The sequence below is a fragment of the Panthera pardus genome, unplaced genomic scaffold (genome assembly GCF_024362965.1).
Source record: "Panthera pardus isolate Hobbes unplaced genomic scaffold, ASM2436296v1 HiC_scaffold_12, whole genome shotgun sequence".
NCBI lineage: Eukaryota > Metazoa > Chordata > Mammalia > Carnivora > Felidae > Panthera > Panthera pardus.
Window position 1 is genome coordinate 8,042,623 of NW_026526677.1, and position 14,654 is coordinate 8,057,276.

Consider the following 14,654-nt stretch of genomic DNA (forward strand, 5'->3'; position numbering starts at 1 on the left):
CGTACTCTCTCTCAAAAAATAAACAATAAAACATCACAAAAAAAGCTTTCAACAACGGAAACATCCAGCACTGGGGTAAAATTAAAGCCCGCGTTCACAGCGGAACTCCTGGGGTCGAAGGAATCCTGGAATCAGACCACCGGGACGGAATGCACATCTACTTGAGTGACCTTGAGCTGACCTTCACTGAGGCTCGCTTTTGTCACCTCTTAAATGAAGGTGATGCCTTTCTCATAAACCAGTTGTGAGGGATCTAGGACATAATGAAGACAACCCGTGAAGAGTGTTCAGGACCGTCCCTGCACGTCGAACACGTCCGTAAAACTCAGTGAACTGTTCGTAAGTGACCACAAGGTCACATCTGTTCCTTTGCTGCTCTTAACAGTCATGTGACTGGGTCAGGTCCTGGGGACCTTCTCCTGGGCCCTTCCCTCCTCTCAGACCTACAGGATGGGACAGTCGGATGTCCCCACGCCACCCAACTGCCCTCGATCCACACTCACGGGACCCCACCTGCCCCCGGGACCACCTGGCTTTGCCCTGACTTCAGCATCTCCGGGTTCCTATCTCCCGGGTACCTCCCCCTGTAAGAGGCAAACCTCAGAATGGGAAGGGACGGTCCCCCATGAGATGACCCCACAGGGTAATAGGGGGAGATGGCCTGGAGGCATCTAGAGTGGTAACGTCCAGGCAACCCTGGGGCAGGGCTCTCTGCACTGTGCAGACGAGTAGCCCTGACCTGGGGCACCCACAAAGATGCTGGGGCCACGACTGCCCTACGGCCACAACCACCTAGCAGGGATCACACAGCTGGGGGGGGGGGGTCTCCCGCTCTGCCAGAGGGAGGTGCCACACTGATGGCCTCGAGGACGCCCTCTCTGACAGGCACCAAGCTCCGGTGGGACCTCTAAGGACCCACCCCTTCTCTGGCTCTCCACCCAATGAGCTGCCAGAGGGGAGTCCAAGATCCAGATCTAAGGCAAGCAGCACCCTGTATCCCTGGCCACAGTGACTGGTCCACGGCGGACACGTGACCTAAGTGGATCCGATCGGAGTTCTTCTTGGGATTTCCACAGGGAAAGCTAAAACACTCTATCACATTTCAGTCTGTTGCCCCTGGAGCACCCGGCACCCATCCTGGGGCCAAAAGGAAAACGCTCCAGGCTGCAACACCAAGAAATCGGAATAAAAAAACTGAGTCTGGGAAACTGGGTCCTGGCCATGAGTTTGTGTCCAGATCAGACCTTGCCCGAAGCTGCCGCTGCACCGTGTGGTTACAAGGGCCTAAAAAAATCCCACTCTGAAGTTCAAGTTGGATTTTCTACTACTGCACCCAAGAGAATCCTAAGTGATCCATGGCAGAGCTGTCCAAATATGCAGCCAAGAGGATTGTTTGGCCCTCCTGCTGCTGGGTTCAAAAGTCAAGGACAGGGGCGCCTGGGTGGCTCAGTCGGTTAAGCGGCCGACTTCGGCTCAGGTCATGATCTCGCGGTCCGTGAGTTCGAGCCCCGCGTCGGGCTCTGTGCTGACAGCTCAGAGCCTGGAGCCTGTTTCAGATTCTGTGTCTCCCTCTCTCTGACCCTCCCCCATTCATGCTGTCTCTCTCTGTCTCAAAAATAAATGTTAAAAAAAAAAAAAAGTCAAGGACAGAGGGTATGGACAAAGGGTCTGCCCTGTACCTCCTCTCTGGGGCCCCAGGCCCCACTGGCTGGAAATGTTTGCCCCACACACCCTCCACGCACACACAGACCTCCCACACAGCACTGGATGGACTTTTATTTTAAAGTCAAAGGCACAGCCTGGATGGGCTGAGGCAGTGACTGCAGATGCCCAGCCCAGACCCTCAAGGCCCTGCCCCCAGCCAAGGGCAGCTGTGCCAAGGGGGGTGGGGGGGGGTGAGAAGGGGCCTCCCCTTCTAGGGGTTGCCTACCTCCTAACTTAGCCCCAATAGGGGAGAAGCGGGTGACATAAAGTGAGGCAGAAATGCTTCAGGGGTCCCCCAGGACCTCTCCTTGAACCCCCCTCCCCAACACAGGTCTTTGGTGGACATGATTGCACAGACAGTCCATAAAGTGACAGCGAGAGGGGCGCCCCCTCCCAAGAGCAGGGCCTCAGGGGAGGGCAGGGGAGAGGTCCCAGTTTCTCCCTGCGGCAGGCAACTCAGTGCGTAGAAATGCGGGAGGAGCCCTTCCCTGCAGGAACAGCCCCCTGGGGGAGAAGTGACTTCAGCCAGATGAGGCGCTGTCTTGGCAGAGGCCCCTCCCTCCCTGCATCTCGAACTCTATCTGGTAAGACATAAAAAATTCTCTGCTTATAAAAATACTTCTGCTCTGTCTGGGAGTGGGGTGGGGGGGGGGAAGGGGAGGGAAAGGCAATCCCTGGGGATGGGGCGGAGCCGATACCGGAGGCTCCCAGGTCACAGCCCCTGTGGGGGAAGGGAGGTTACGGGGTGGGGGGTGGGGCTAGGAGGGGGGCAGGGGGCCGTTGGCTCGTCTGGGGGCTCCTTTGGCGGCGGGGGCCCTGCCCGGGGCGGCGGGCGCGGGGGAGACGCGGCGGGAGGTGGCGGCGCTCCGCAGCTTCTGTTTCCGCCGCTTGGCCAGGGGCGCGTTCTCCACGCTCTTCAGGAAGAAGCCCTCGCGTTTGCCCCGGTTGAAGGCCTGGCAGAAAGGTGGGTGAGTCCCCCATCCCCCACCACCTGCCGGGCCCCTCGGCCCCCAACCCAGCCCCTCCCTCCCATCCCATCCCACCGGATCAAGGCCATCAGGTGGCCGGCCCGCAGCCTCTCCCAAAGGTCAAGGCGCCGACCACCCGGGGAGGGAGGTCAGTACTCGGTGCGCCTCACCTCTCCGGGCTCGGAGGCCCCGCCTCTCCAGGCCCCGCCCGCCCACCGCCCACAGGCCCCGCCCCTCACCATGAAGGTGGCGTTGAGCCCGGAGCGCACAGCCGGACCCGAGGATTCCAGCACGTCGGGCGTCCGGAGCGGGGGCGAGGAGCGCGCGCTGCCGTCCTGCAGCCACGTGCTACCCCGCAGCCCCTCGAGCTTCAACCGCTTGGCGGGGTCCACCGTCAGGAGCCCTGGAGGCAGGGCAGTGTTGAGGAGGGGCTGAGTGTGTGTGTGTGTGTGTGTGTGTGTGTGTGTGTGTGTGTGTGTGGAGGCTGCGCCCCAGAGACCTCCCAAGAGCCCCACTCTCCTCCCGGCCCAGTTCCCCAGACCAAACACTTAACCCATCGAGACCCCACGGCCGCCGCCTCCCCAGCCATGATCTGTGACCCTGCCCCCACCCCCACCGGCTCCGCACCTCGGACCAGCTCCTTAGCTTCTTCAGACACGCCCTGCCAGGCCTCCCCGTCAAGGGAGAAGCGCCCCTCGCGGATCTTGCACATGATCTCTGCCGCCTGGCTCTGCCCGCCCTGGCCTGAAGCCCCCTGGAAGGGGACCTGCCCCGACAGCATCATGTACTGGGGAGGTGGAGGGAAAAGTGAGACGGGTCCGGGCTGCAGGGCCGAGACAGGCCAGGAGGCCGACTCAGCCCACCCACCCACAGAACCATTCACCCTCTCCATGAGGGTAACGCCTGAGGATGAACCCTGACCTCCAACCCCTAATCCTTGGGATGCCCTGACCTCAGCACCGGAGCAACCCTGCCTCTGTATGAGGAGGCCCTCTAAACCCAGCCTCCGAGCAAACGCTGCCACCCCCACCATGACGACCCCTGTCCTCCGCCTCGGGGGCGTCCCTGTTCGCCCGCCTCGAGAAGCCCTCGGACCCCAGGCTCGGGGCACCCTGAACCCTCCTGGGGACGCCGTCTCATACCAGAATGACGCCGAGGCTCCAGAGGTCGCAGGACTCATCGTAACCCTGCTGCGCCAACAGCTCGGGGGCTGCGTACTGCAGCGTGAAGCAGGGCGTCTGCATGGGCCCCGCGGGGCTCTGCGGACGCAGCCGCGCGAACCCAAAGTCGATGATCTTCACCGGGGCTCCGGGCGTGTCGTCGGCGTACAGGATGTTCTGTGAGGGCGGCGGGGCGGCCCGTTAGGGACTAGCCCTCGGCGCCTCGGCCCTCCCCGGCTCCCCCAGCCCCGCGCCCACCTCCGGCTTGAGGTCGCGGTGCACCACGCCGGCCTCCTCGTGCATGAAGCTCACGGCCGACACGAGGCTGCGCAGGATCTGGCTCGCTTCGGACTCGCTGAAGTGCCTCTTCTTGCGAATGTGCTCCAGCAGCTCCCCGCCCCGCAGCAGCTCCAGAACCAGGTACGTGTGCAGCTGCGGGGCGGAGCGGCGGGCCTAGGTCACCATCCGGGTCCCGCTGGGAACCTTCGGTCTCCGGCCAGGCCCCACCCACTGGCCGGGCCCCGCCCCTAGCCTCAGGCCCCGCCCCTATTCGAGCGAGGAACTACCATCACCCCCAAAACAACCCGTAGGCCCCAAGTCAGCCTCCCGGGCCTCCGCCCCTTTGCCACCTTAAATCCTAGCCCCCTCCACGTCGGCCTCAAATTCAGTTCCCTTGGCCATCCTCAGCTCCGCCTTCCGACCCTCCGATCCTCCGGCCCTACTACCCTCCGATACCACCTCCCTGGCCTGCCGTACCCCTCAAGGCCCCCGCACCCAGGCCTCAGGCTCCTCCTCCTGCCCTCCCCGCCCGCCACCCCCCCACCCCGTCTCCCGCCCTCCAAGGGCAGTCTCCTGAGTCCCTGCGTTGCGCCCCAGCCCAAGAAAGCGTCACCTGGTCGTGATGCACATCATGCAATTTCACCACATTGGGGTGCGACTGGCAAAGCCGCAGGGCCGCCACTTCTCGCTGCGTGTTCGCCTCCAGCCTGGGGGCGAGGCAGGCGGGGTCAGTTCGGCCGACCTCCGGCCCCGCCCTCCCGGCCCCGGCTTTGCAGGCCCCGCCCACCCCAGGCCCGCCCACCCCAGGCCCGCCCACCTGCGGCTGAGGATCTTGACCGCGAACTCCTGGCCGCTCTGGCGCTGGCGGCAGCGGCGACACACGGAGAAGCTGCCTTGGCCCAGTGCGGGCTCCCGCAGGTCCAGCTCGTACTGCTGGAAGAAGGGCGAGTCCTGGCGGCGAAGGAGGCGCGTCAGAGGTCGCACCCGGGAGCCTTGCGGCCACGTTCACATGCCACCTCGGAGAGGCTCCAAACCTCACCGTGGGCACACCTGGTGAAGCGAGGTCTGGAGTCCCTGAGCCCAGACTCCCCAGAATCAACATCCCCCCCCCCACCCCCGGCCCAACCCACCTGCATCATGGCGCTCCTGGCCACCGCTGCCCGGCCGGGCCGGTCTCCAGCGCCAGATGCTTCCAGCACATCTGTCATCACCGCGTTGTTATGGTCAAACAGGATGGAGGGCGCCACGAAGGAGTATCCCTGCAGGGGTGGGGTTTGTGTCAGAGGCTGGTGGGTATAGGGGCTGGAGGCACAAATGGAGTCCTAGGAAGACCCAGCCTGGGTGAGGGGCAGGGCAGGCAGAGGCATCCCTGGTGCACATAGGATGTGTTGACATGTTATTCCAGCTTGTTCTATGATCACGTGGGTCCGCATCCCGCAGGAATCTGAGACTCCGCCCTTCCAAGGCCATCATCTGGCACAATGTAGTGACCCAGACAACGACGGACCCAATGCATAAAAGGGGCATGGCCTGGCATCACACACACTTAGCTTATGAGAATTCAAACCTACCCACCGAATACAAAAAAGTCATTATTCCTTCATCTCAAACCAAACATTGCCCCCCCCCCCCCCCCCGCCTGCAAGGGGAGGGGCCACTGAGGAAATACAAAGAGGCAATTCAAGGGTTTCTTAAGGGTCATTTTGATGATGTATTGTTTTCTGCTAAACACACAGCCCCACTGTGCACAAGAATGCAGGCTCTAGGCTTTTCTGTTTGGTTCATTGATCAGTCCCCGGGTGCCCGGATCAGCGCCTGGCACATTGTAGGCACTCGATACATATTTTTGAATCGTGAAATGGATGAATGAAAGTAACCGCTGATTCACCAGAAAGAACTGTCTCATGAGAACCGTGAGACAACGGATGGATGGTTCTAGCAAAGCCATCACTTGGGACAGGGCTCACAGAGGGGACTGATCCACCTACGGTTCACATTGGCCTATTCTTCCTTCATAGTTACGGACCGTGTCCTACAGGCCAGGCCCCCACACTGGGCAAAGGGACACAGAAATTAAACACAGTCAGTCCCTGCCTTCTGGGAGTTTCCGGGCCAGGGGAAGCCGTCTCAGGAAGGCAGTTAGGATACAACCTGACGCACTGCTCAGAGGAGGTGCCAGCTACAGAGAACCGATGCACAAGGAAAGGGCAGCCCAGGACTAGGGGAGTGGGGAAGAATTCACACAGGAGCAGCACGGCTTGAAACAGGAGTGGGAGGCTTGGAAGACGACTAGGAGCCTGCCAGGTGGGCAACGGTGGGGAAGGTACTCCAGGTGGAGGGAACTGCGTGTGCAAAGGCACAGAGGTGTGTTCGTCGTAGGTGCTGGAGCACCGAGTGGGACCACAGTGAGCACTGAGGCCAGAGCGCTGAGCAAGAATGACATCATACGGGGCCTGGAATGCCGAGCAAGGAAGTCTGAACTTGTCCAACAGGCCTCAGCTTCTAAACTTGAGTGGAGGGGGCCTGTGCTTCCACAAATGTGATACCGTTTGCCAAAGGAACACGCAAAGCCACAGTATAAACATGGAATCTCTTTCTAGTCGTCCACTTAAGCAACCGAATAGGTAAAACGATGCTTTTAGAGAACAGTAAAGAGATGTGTGGCGTAGAAGGGAAGTTAACATGAAATTTCAAGATACACCACGAGATTCAAAGACGTGTCCCGCCACGGCAGTCTGTAGGACTGACGACCCCGGGTGCCCCACCAGTGGAGAGGGTCTGGGGGAGACGCTGAGTCCTGATCAGAACACAGGGCCTATGCAGGGCCATGAGTCAGCCAGGGCCAAGGCTGGCAGCAAGGTCCTGTCTCCATGGCACCCGGGGTTCTGTGAGCTCTTACCTGGAAGATTCGAGGATCCCCAGGCGGGGGGCTGCCAGGGGGTGAGTAAACAGGCTCCAGCCGCGTAAATTCCTCTGCAAAGTTGCCCACATCCAGCTCCGAGCGGATCTGGGGCCGGAATGGGGCTGGGATTTTCCTGGCAGCCAAAGCAGCCCAATCCAGACCCTGGAGAAAAGGAGTAAGAGATCGGGGGGGTCAAGGGTAGGAAGTGAAAACCCCTGTCCCCTCCAGGCCACCTTCCCTGGGCAGCTCCTCAGTGAGACAAGGGTCTATCTGGCATTTGGGTGGAAAGTTGTTCTTCCTGCCTCCCCGGCTTGTGTTTCTCTCCCTCTGATAACAGAATCCCGATTTCCCTCACAGAATCGCCCCTCCACCACACTGAGTCAGTTCTGGGACTTTCAATGGCATTGACATGTAAAACAAATCTCTTTCTCCAACTGGGCTTGAATGGGGAGCGTGTGGGCCTGGAACTGCCGGGGGACCCCTTCAGGGTCTAATGATGAACAGAAAAGCCAAGACACAAAGAAAGAAATTCTTAATGACACAAATCCAGCACCTGGATGCAGCCTTGCCTGAAGTCAGACCACTTTTCCTTGGGACTTTTCACTTACAGGAGCTAAAACATACCTTTTTATGTTTAAGCTAGGGTGGCAGAGCCCGCTCATTGCCTGCCCAACCATCCATCGTCCCGGTCTTCCTTAGTACCACAGCCCCAACTTTACTCCAGGAAGCAATGGGCACAACTAACGTATTGCAGAAAACCTTGGGGCACTCGGGGGTGACCCACAACTTGTAAGCAGTAATTGCGAGGTAGGAATCCAGAGAAAGAACCTCAAGAGGAGGGTGACTAGTTGGCACGTGCCATTTTGCCCTTCTCCTCCTTTGTCCTCCTGATTCCTGCCTAGATAACAGGCTAGATGGCAAGAGCTCTGGCAGCCATTTTGGCCCACGAGGCAGCCCTGGGGATGGAGGCTAAGAATGAAGGAGCATTACAAAAGGAAAGGAGCTTGTATTCACAAAACACCACAGCAGCCCTGTGGTAAAGCCAACCTTTATAAATTAATTAATTAATTAACGTCTATCTCATCTAGATTGTTCACTCCAATCTTCGTTGTTAGCAGCCAAACTCTACTCCAGGGATATCCCCATTTTGGGTTCGACTTTTTTGTCACTCACAGCCAAGAGGCCTGATTTGGGCTTGAAGGCCCCGGGGCTGGCACCAGGATCTCAGCATTGCTCTCATCAAAGAATCTTTTTTTTTTTTTTTTAATGTTTATTCATTTTTGAGAGACAGAGCACGAGTGGGGGACCGGCAGAGAGAGAGGGAGACACAGCATCGGAAGCAGGCTCCAGGCTCTGGGCTGTCACCACACAGCCCGACACGGGGCTCGAACCCGTGAACCGTGAGATCATGATCTGAGCCAAAGTCAAGACGCCCAACCGACCGAGCCACCCAGGCGCCCCACCAAAGAGGCTGTCTTGAGAGAAGGGGGTCTAGGGGGACCACCACCCCTTCTGAGCCCCAGGCCTCGAAGACCTTAGCGCCTCTCCAGTATGATTACTGGTCAACCCACTCCCAGCACCCGGGGCACGTACTCAGGGCAGGCTTGAGGAATTCACTTAAGGAAACTGACGCTCGTCAGCCACTTCCCCCGCGAAGGGACATCTTCACCACGGAGACTTGGATTCCTGTCTAAGAAAGCGTCTCCAAGGAACCTTCCAGGCAGGTAATTGGTGAGAAGATTTAAGAGGATCGCACTCACAGCAAGGATAACTGAGTGCCTGGCCCACGGTAAGTGCCCATAAATGGGTACTTCTGTTGCAATGTCAGACAAGTAGCTAATCTGATTCCCCGCCCGTAAACAGAACACAGCAGTTAAGAGCATGGGCTTCCAATCACCCAGACCTGGGTTTGGATCTGAGCTCCATCACCCCCCGGCTGGGTGATCTCGGGCAAATTACTTAACCTCTCTGAGCCTCGGTTTCCTCATCTGTGAAGATGGGGATGATCAGAATGGTTCTGAAGGTCCCATGACATAACGCAAAGAGCCAACACACGGCCGGTGATCGCCGCTTCGGGGTCCTGCTGGGCAACGATGCCGGCCACGCACGGCGCCCGAGCCAGCAAGGTCTCACAAGGAAACACGGTTCACTCTGCACTGCACTCTAACCTGTGTGTGCTCTTACCGAGTGAACAAAACCCAAGCGACTGACCGACCGTCCCTCTGAATTACAGGCACACAGATTGTACAGGAGCAAAGAACAGAATGCCTGGGAGGATGCTAAGAGCCCAAAGAGTGACTCTTAGTTCTGCTTCGGGCCGACAGGAGACCCGCGACCTGTTCCCAGCGCGACCCCATTTCCCGCGCGGTCTGGAGCGGGTCACCTCCCTTCTCTGAACCTGGCTGATGACGAATCCATGCTCAAGCCCCTGCCAGCCCTGCCCGTCAATGAGCCCAACATTCCTTCCCCCAGGAACCCGACCCATCCTCCACGTTTCACTAGAGATGGAGACGACAAACCCACTTTCTTTTTCTGGAGGTTTTTCTTCTTTTTTTTAGAGAGAGAGAGAGCATGCGAGTGGGGGAGAGGGGCAGAGAGAGAAAGAGAGAGAGAGAGACGATCTTAAGCAGGCTCCACGCTCAGCACCGAGCCCGACGTGGGGCTCCATCCCACGACCCTGGGGTCACGACCAAGGCCAAAATCAAGTCAGACGCTCAACCCACGGAGCCACCCAGGGGCCCCCGGAGGTTTTTCTAAATCAAGTGAAATCAGCTAGTCTCCGACCATCCCCCAACACAGGGCAGCAGCCTGGTCTTGGGGTGTGCAGGGAGGTGTGCGGGAGGGTCAGGAGCCTCACCTGGAAGAAGGGGTGGTTCTTGACTTCCTGCGCCCCCTGGGGCCCCGCGCCCAGCCGCTTCTTGGGGTCTTTGCAAAGTAGCCGCTGCAGCAGGTCCTGTGCCACGGGCCCGATCCGGGGGGGGAAGGGAGGGGAGCACTTCAGGATCCGTCTGGGAGGATTGGGGGGGCGTCAGGGGCAGCGAGCCCCCTCCCCAACCCTGCCCAGGCCCCTCAGCCACCCTCCTCGCCCAGCCCCGCTCACCGGGACACCTCCGCCTGCGTGTTCCTCTCACCCTCCAGGGTGAAGGGCGAGGCCCCCGTCAGCAGCTCGAAGAGCAGGATACCCAGGCTCCACCAGTCCACAGCCTGCCAGGGCCAGGGCAGAGCCGGGGTCAGGGCCACCCCCGCCTCGCCCCGCCCCCCGCTCCCCACCCGCTCCCCTGCCAACCCACCTTGCCGTGCCCCGACTTGCTGCGGATAATTTCGGGGGCCATGTACTCGATGGTGCCACAGAAGGAGAAGGTTCGTTCTTTCTGGGAGGGCAAGAGGACCCGTTTGGACACCCAGCAGTCCCCAAGGCTCAGAGTAGGACTCGCTGGACTTGTGAGGGTCGGAACAGAGGGAGCCTCCTGAAGGCAGGACCTGGATCTGTTCGCCTCTGCGCCGCGAGAAACGCAGAGCCGGGTGCGGAGCAGGAGGAGACAGGAAGGAGAAGGCTCGAGCGGGGGTGCGGTAGGCAGAGACGCGGCCCTGCGCTCACCTCCTCCGTCAGGAACTCCTTGCTGAGCCCAAAGTCTGTGAGGACGATGTGGCCCTCGGAGTCAAGCAGCACGTTCTCCAGCTTCAGGTCTCGGTAGATGATACCCAGCTGGTGGGAACAAGAGGCACACTGAGGCTTCCTCCCCGACGCGCCCCCCACCCCCCCGCTTCTACGGCTCGTGTCCGGGGCCGAGCACCAAGACCCAGCTCGGGGATCAGGGCAACCCCCTAGAGAAGGGATGTCCGGTGCAGGAGTGAGCCCAGGGACCGGGCCGTGGGATGGGAAAGGCCACTTAAGACGCAAAAGCAAGGAACGGGGACGGCGCAGGGATGCCCCACGGAAACAGGTCCCAGAGGGAGGAAAGCCTACGAGAAGAAGGCCTTGGGAGCCAAGGCCTGAGGTCCCCATTTGAGGAAGTTCTGCAAGCGTGGCCCCGGGAGGTGGCCCCGAGTTCCCCGTCAGAGGAAAGCCCCTTCCAGGAGGTGCCGGAGGAAGGGACCCCCTCCCCAGGCAGCGCTACGGCCTTCCTTCCAGGAGGCCTGTGCGACAGGCGCTCCAGTCCCCCCCCCCAGGAAGCCCCAGACACAGCGATTCAAGCCTGCCACGGGGGTGCCACGTGCGGCAGCAGCCGGGCGGCCGGGCCCTCACCCACCTTGTGCAGGTGCTCTAGGGCCAGCACGATCTCGCCCCCGTACACGCGCACCTCGGCCTCTTTAAAGTGCTGGCGCTGGTACAGGTGGGTGAACATCTCGCCTCCGTTCACGTAGTCTGGGGGGAAGGGGGGGTGTGGAATGGACGTCGGGAAGCAACCCTGATCGCGCGGCCCAACCCGCCTCGGTGGTGGCCGCCAAGGCGGGCGGGTGCCCGCCCTTACCCAGGATGAGGTGCAGCTTGGCGTCCGTCTGGAAGGCGTAGTGCAGCGTAACCAGGAAGGGCGCCTGGCGCACCAGTTCCAGCACCGAGCGCTCGGTGCGCGTGTGCTCCTGGGTCTTGGCGCGCTGCACCAGCGCCGCCTTGCGCAGCACCTTCATAGCATACAGCTTGCCTGCGTCGTGCCCGACGGCTTTGCGCACCAGGAACACCTTCCCGTAGGCTGTGGGAGCAGTGAGCGAGCGGAGGGTAGACCGTGAGCAGAAGGGTGGTGCGGACTGGTGGGGGCGGGGGGGGGGGGGGTGACGCCAACCCAGGAGGGTGTGCAAACTGGGGGAAGGAGCCGGAGTGAGAGGCCAGCGTGCAAAAAGCTGACAGAGCCTTCTGAGGAAAGGGTGTACGCGGCCTGGGAGGGTGCTCCACAAAACCAGGGAGAGGTGCAAACCAGGCCGGAAGGCAGGCAGCTCCAGGAGGCCTGCGGGGCAAAGTGGGGGCAGGACATGTGCAAACCCGTAGATCAGACAGAGACGCCAGGGGGTGCAAGGCAGAGTGGACAGGGGAGGGGATGTGCAAACCCAGGCCGGGGCGCGTGCAAAGCTGGGAGTGAGCAAAGCAGGAGACCGGGCTGCCACATCGCCTGGGGCGGGGAGGAGGTGTGCAAATCACTTGGGAGGGCTGCAAGTCCTGGAGGGTGCCGGCGAACCCCGGGAGGACCTTGCAGGGAGGGGCAGTGTCGATGTGGAGCGCCCCAGGAGCAGGCACGTCCCTGGGAGTGGGCATGCAAACCCTGGCAGGGCGGGGCGGGGCAGGCAAGGCGGGCTGTGCCGGGAAAGGGTGGGGGGCACTGCCGGAGGCCTGGCCCGGGCCCAGGCCCGGGCGGGTGCGCGCGCGCGCGAGGCTCAGGGCGCCAGGCCCGGGACACCTGCCCCGTGGGGGGTCCTCACCTCCCGTGCCCAGCACCTTGAGCAGCTCGAAGTTCTCGACGCTCACCTTCTCCTCGTGCCCGGTCAGGTTGGCTGCGGGCGCAGCAGGCGAATGAGCGCGGCCGGTGCATGACCCCTCCCCGGCGCAGCCCCGGCGGCCCTCCCCCGGGGCCCCGCACCACCGGCCCCTCCGCGGCCACCCCTGCCCCACCTTCGGTGATCCGCAGCTCCACGGCGCAGCCCTCGTCCTCGTCCTCGTCCCCCATGGCGTGCGGGTGGCCGGGGCCCGCGCGCGGCTCTGCTCCGGGCGGCGCCGGTTACATGGCGGCTCCGGCCGGGGCGGGCGCTTCCTGGTGCCGCCTCCGGGGCCGAGGCGGGCGCCGGCGCCGCCTCCCGCTCCCCGCCCCGCGCGGCCTGAGTCAGGCGGCTGGAACGTGACAGCGCCGGGCTGCGGGAGGGCGGGCGGACGGGGGCGGCCCGGCTCCCTCGGGCGCGCGGGGCGGGCGGCGGTGCCGTGCGCTCTGGGACCCCGGGCGACCCTCTGGGGACCCGGGAGCACCGGGGGCCTGGGGAGAACCCGGAGCCTCTACCAGGTGGACACTCCGCCCGGGTGCCTGCTGGAGCCGGTGGTGATGAGGCACCGGAGCCCCGTGCCCCAAGGAGGGGGGCACACAGGTGCTTTTGAGCCCTCCCCTCCAGGGAGCCAGCCCCCCCAGGGCAACCGGGCATCTGCCCGCTTCCTAGCCACCAGCGAAAGGGAGGGGTCGCCGAAAAACCATCATCCGCTCACTCCTTGGCTACCCTCGCGCGGGTGCTGCCCGCACAGCCTCGGCCCAGCACCTCTCGCACAGTGTGGACTTGCCTTTGCAAGGGGAGGGCCTGGGGCTCAGACACCCTGAGGGCCCTGTCCCCGGGCAGCGGCTACCCAGGGAGCGCCTGCAGGGGGCGCTGGAAGGCCGCTGGGGTCAAGCCCGACCCTGGAGGGGGGCGGGGAGTGGAGCGGGGTGACTGATTTTGACCCCATCCGTTCAGAGCCGACCTGTGAAAGCACCTCAGTCCCCAGCCACCCTTCGCAGCCCAGCCAGGGCCCCTGGCTGGCCTCTCCTCCAGAGCCCCCCTGACAACCGATAGGAGCCACCAACAGGGTGGGACGGATGGCCATCAGAGCTCCCATCCTGAGGCCTGTGGGAGGGGGCTTTCAGCTCCTCTGCCCAGCTGGAGACCAGGGTGTCCACACCCACCCCACCGGACTCTGAAGCTTGGGCTGAGTGGAGGGCCTGGCCATCAGTTACCCCCAAGAGGGGGCTGTGGAAACCCCAGGAGTCAGACTGCTGCAGACCATCCCGGGGAAGCCAGACTGGCCACCCCTCCCGGCTTTGCCCACCCCCACATTCAGGCTGCCTCACCTTGGGCCCGCAGCCCCACCCTGCCCTGGGCGGCCCCAGGTGCCTTGACTCACGTCCTGCCATCTAGCCTAATTGCCCCTTTCCTGGGCGTCATTCTGGAAGCGCTGGTCAGAGACCCCACGTCCTTCCCCCACCTTGTGTCCCTCCGTGAAAGCCCGTGGCACTAGGTGACATCCCGCTGGGCTGAGAACCCACTAGGGAGGAGAGCAATTCTACGGGGTGGGGAGAGGATGAGGAGAGGAAGGAGAGGAAGAGATGAAAAGGAGAGGAGTTTGGGAAGGAAGGGAAGGAGCCTCTGGGGCTTCATGGGAGCCCAGAGCCCATCTCCTAGGCAAAGGCTTAGCTGGGACTCAGGCCAAGCCCCGCCCTACCCCCCACCCCCCCCACCCCCGGGACATCCAAGCAAGCCCGACTGGCCCATCCCCTGAAGAAAGCCCTAGCCGCCCTGTGCCATGTGAGGAAGCCAATGGACACAGATCCCCAGCCACACAGAAGGACTTGGGCCCGGTGGCGCTGGTGCCTTGGGACTGGACACAGCCCAAACTCAGGTGGTCGTATCCCAGCTTTATTGTCATGTCCGTGGCCCAGCTACAGCTCAGAGATCGGCCCAGGCCACCGTCCTCGGCGAATGGTCCTTGGCTCCCCGCCTGGACCTGGCAGGGGGCTCTCTCGGCCACTCCCGCCTGTCTCCTTCATCTGGGAGGTCACCCGGCGATGGCCTCCTCAGCGAGGGCCGCGTGGCAGAGCCGGGGCCCCGGGAAGGAGCGGCTCGTGGGGACCAGCCGTCCCCTCTGTCCACAGGCTTATCCCAGCCCCATCTCGGGGCCCCGGTGCGGGCCTCGGA

At 62.3% G+C, this 14,654-nt stretch overlaps 1 protein-coding gene across 3 annotated transcripts; it reads right to left on the reverse strand.

The window, feature by feature from the left end:
• Window positions 1-1,756: 1,756 nt before the first annotated feature.
• Window positions 1,757-12,765, reverse strand: RPS6KA4 (ribosomal protein S6 kinase A4). Of its 3 annotated transcripts, none has more exons than XM_053899540.1 (17): window positions 12,616-12,765; window positions 12,426-12,497; window positions 11,486-11,704; window positions 11,264-11,379; window positions 10,612-10,719; window positions 10,304-10,384; window positions 10,114-10,217; window positions 9,871-10,021; window positions 7,011-7,175; window positions 5,242-5,370; window positions 4,929-5,062; window positions 4,725-4,818; window positions 4,091-4,264; window positions 3,815-4,009; window positions 3,300-3,459; window positions 2,912-3,075; window positions 1,757-2,657 (listed from the first exon to the last, which is right to left on the reverse strand). In XM_053899540.1, exons 1-17 carry the CDS (start codon window positions 12,668-12,670, stop codon window positions 2,463-2,465), a joined length of 2,316 nt encoding a protein of 771 aa, XP_053755515.1. In that variant the 5' UTR covers window positions 12,671-12,765; the 3' UTR covers window positions 1,757-2,462. The 3 variants fall into 3 exon arrangements, with proteins under 3 accessions (XP_053755515.1, XP_053755517.1, XP_053755516.1); XM_053899542.1 differs by having other exon boundaries at window positions 12,472-12,497; window positions 12,616-12,707; XM_053899541.1 differs by lacking the exon at window positions 12,426-12,497.
• Window positions 12,766-14,654: the final 1,889 nt, after the last annotated feature.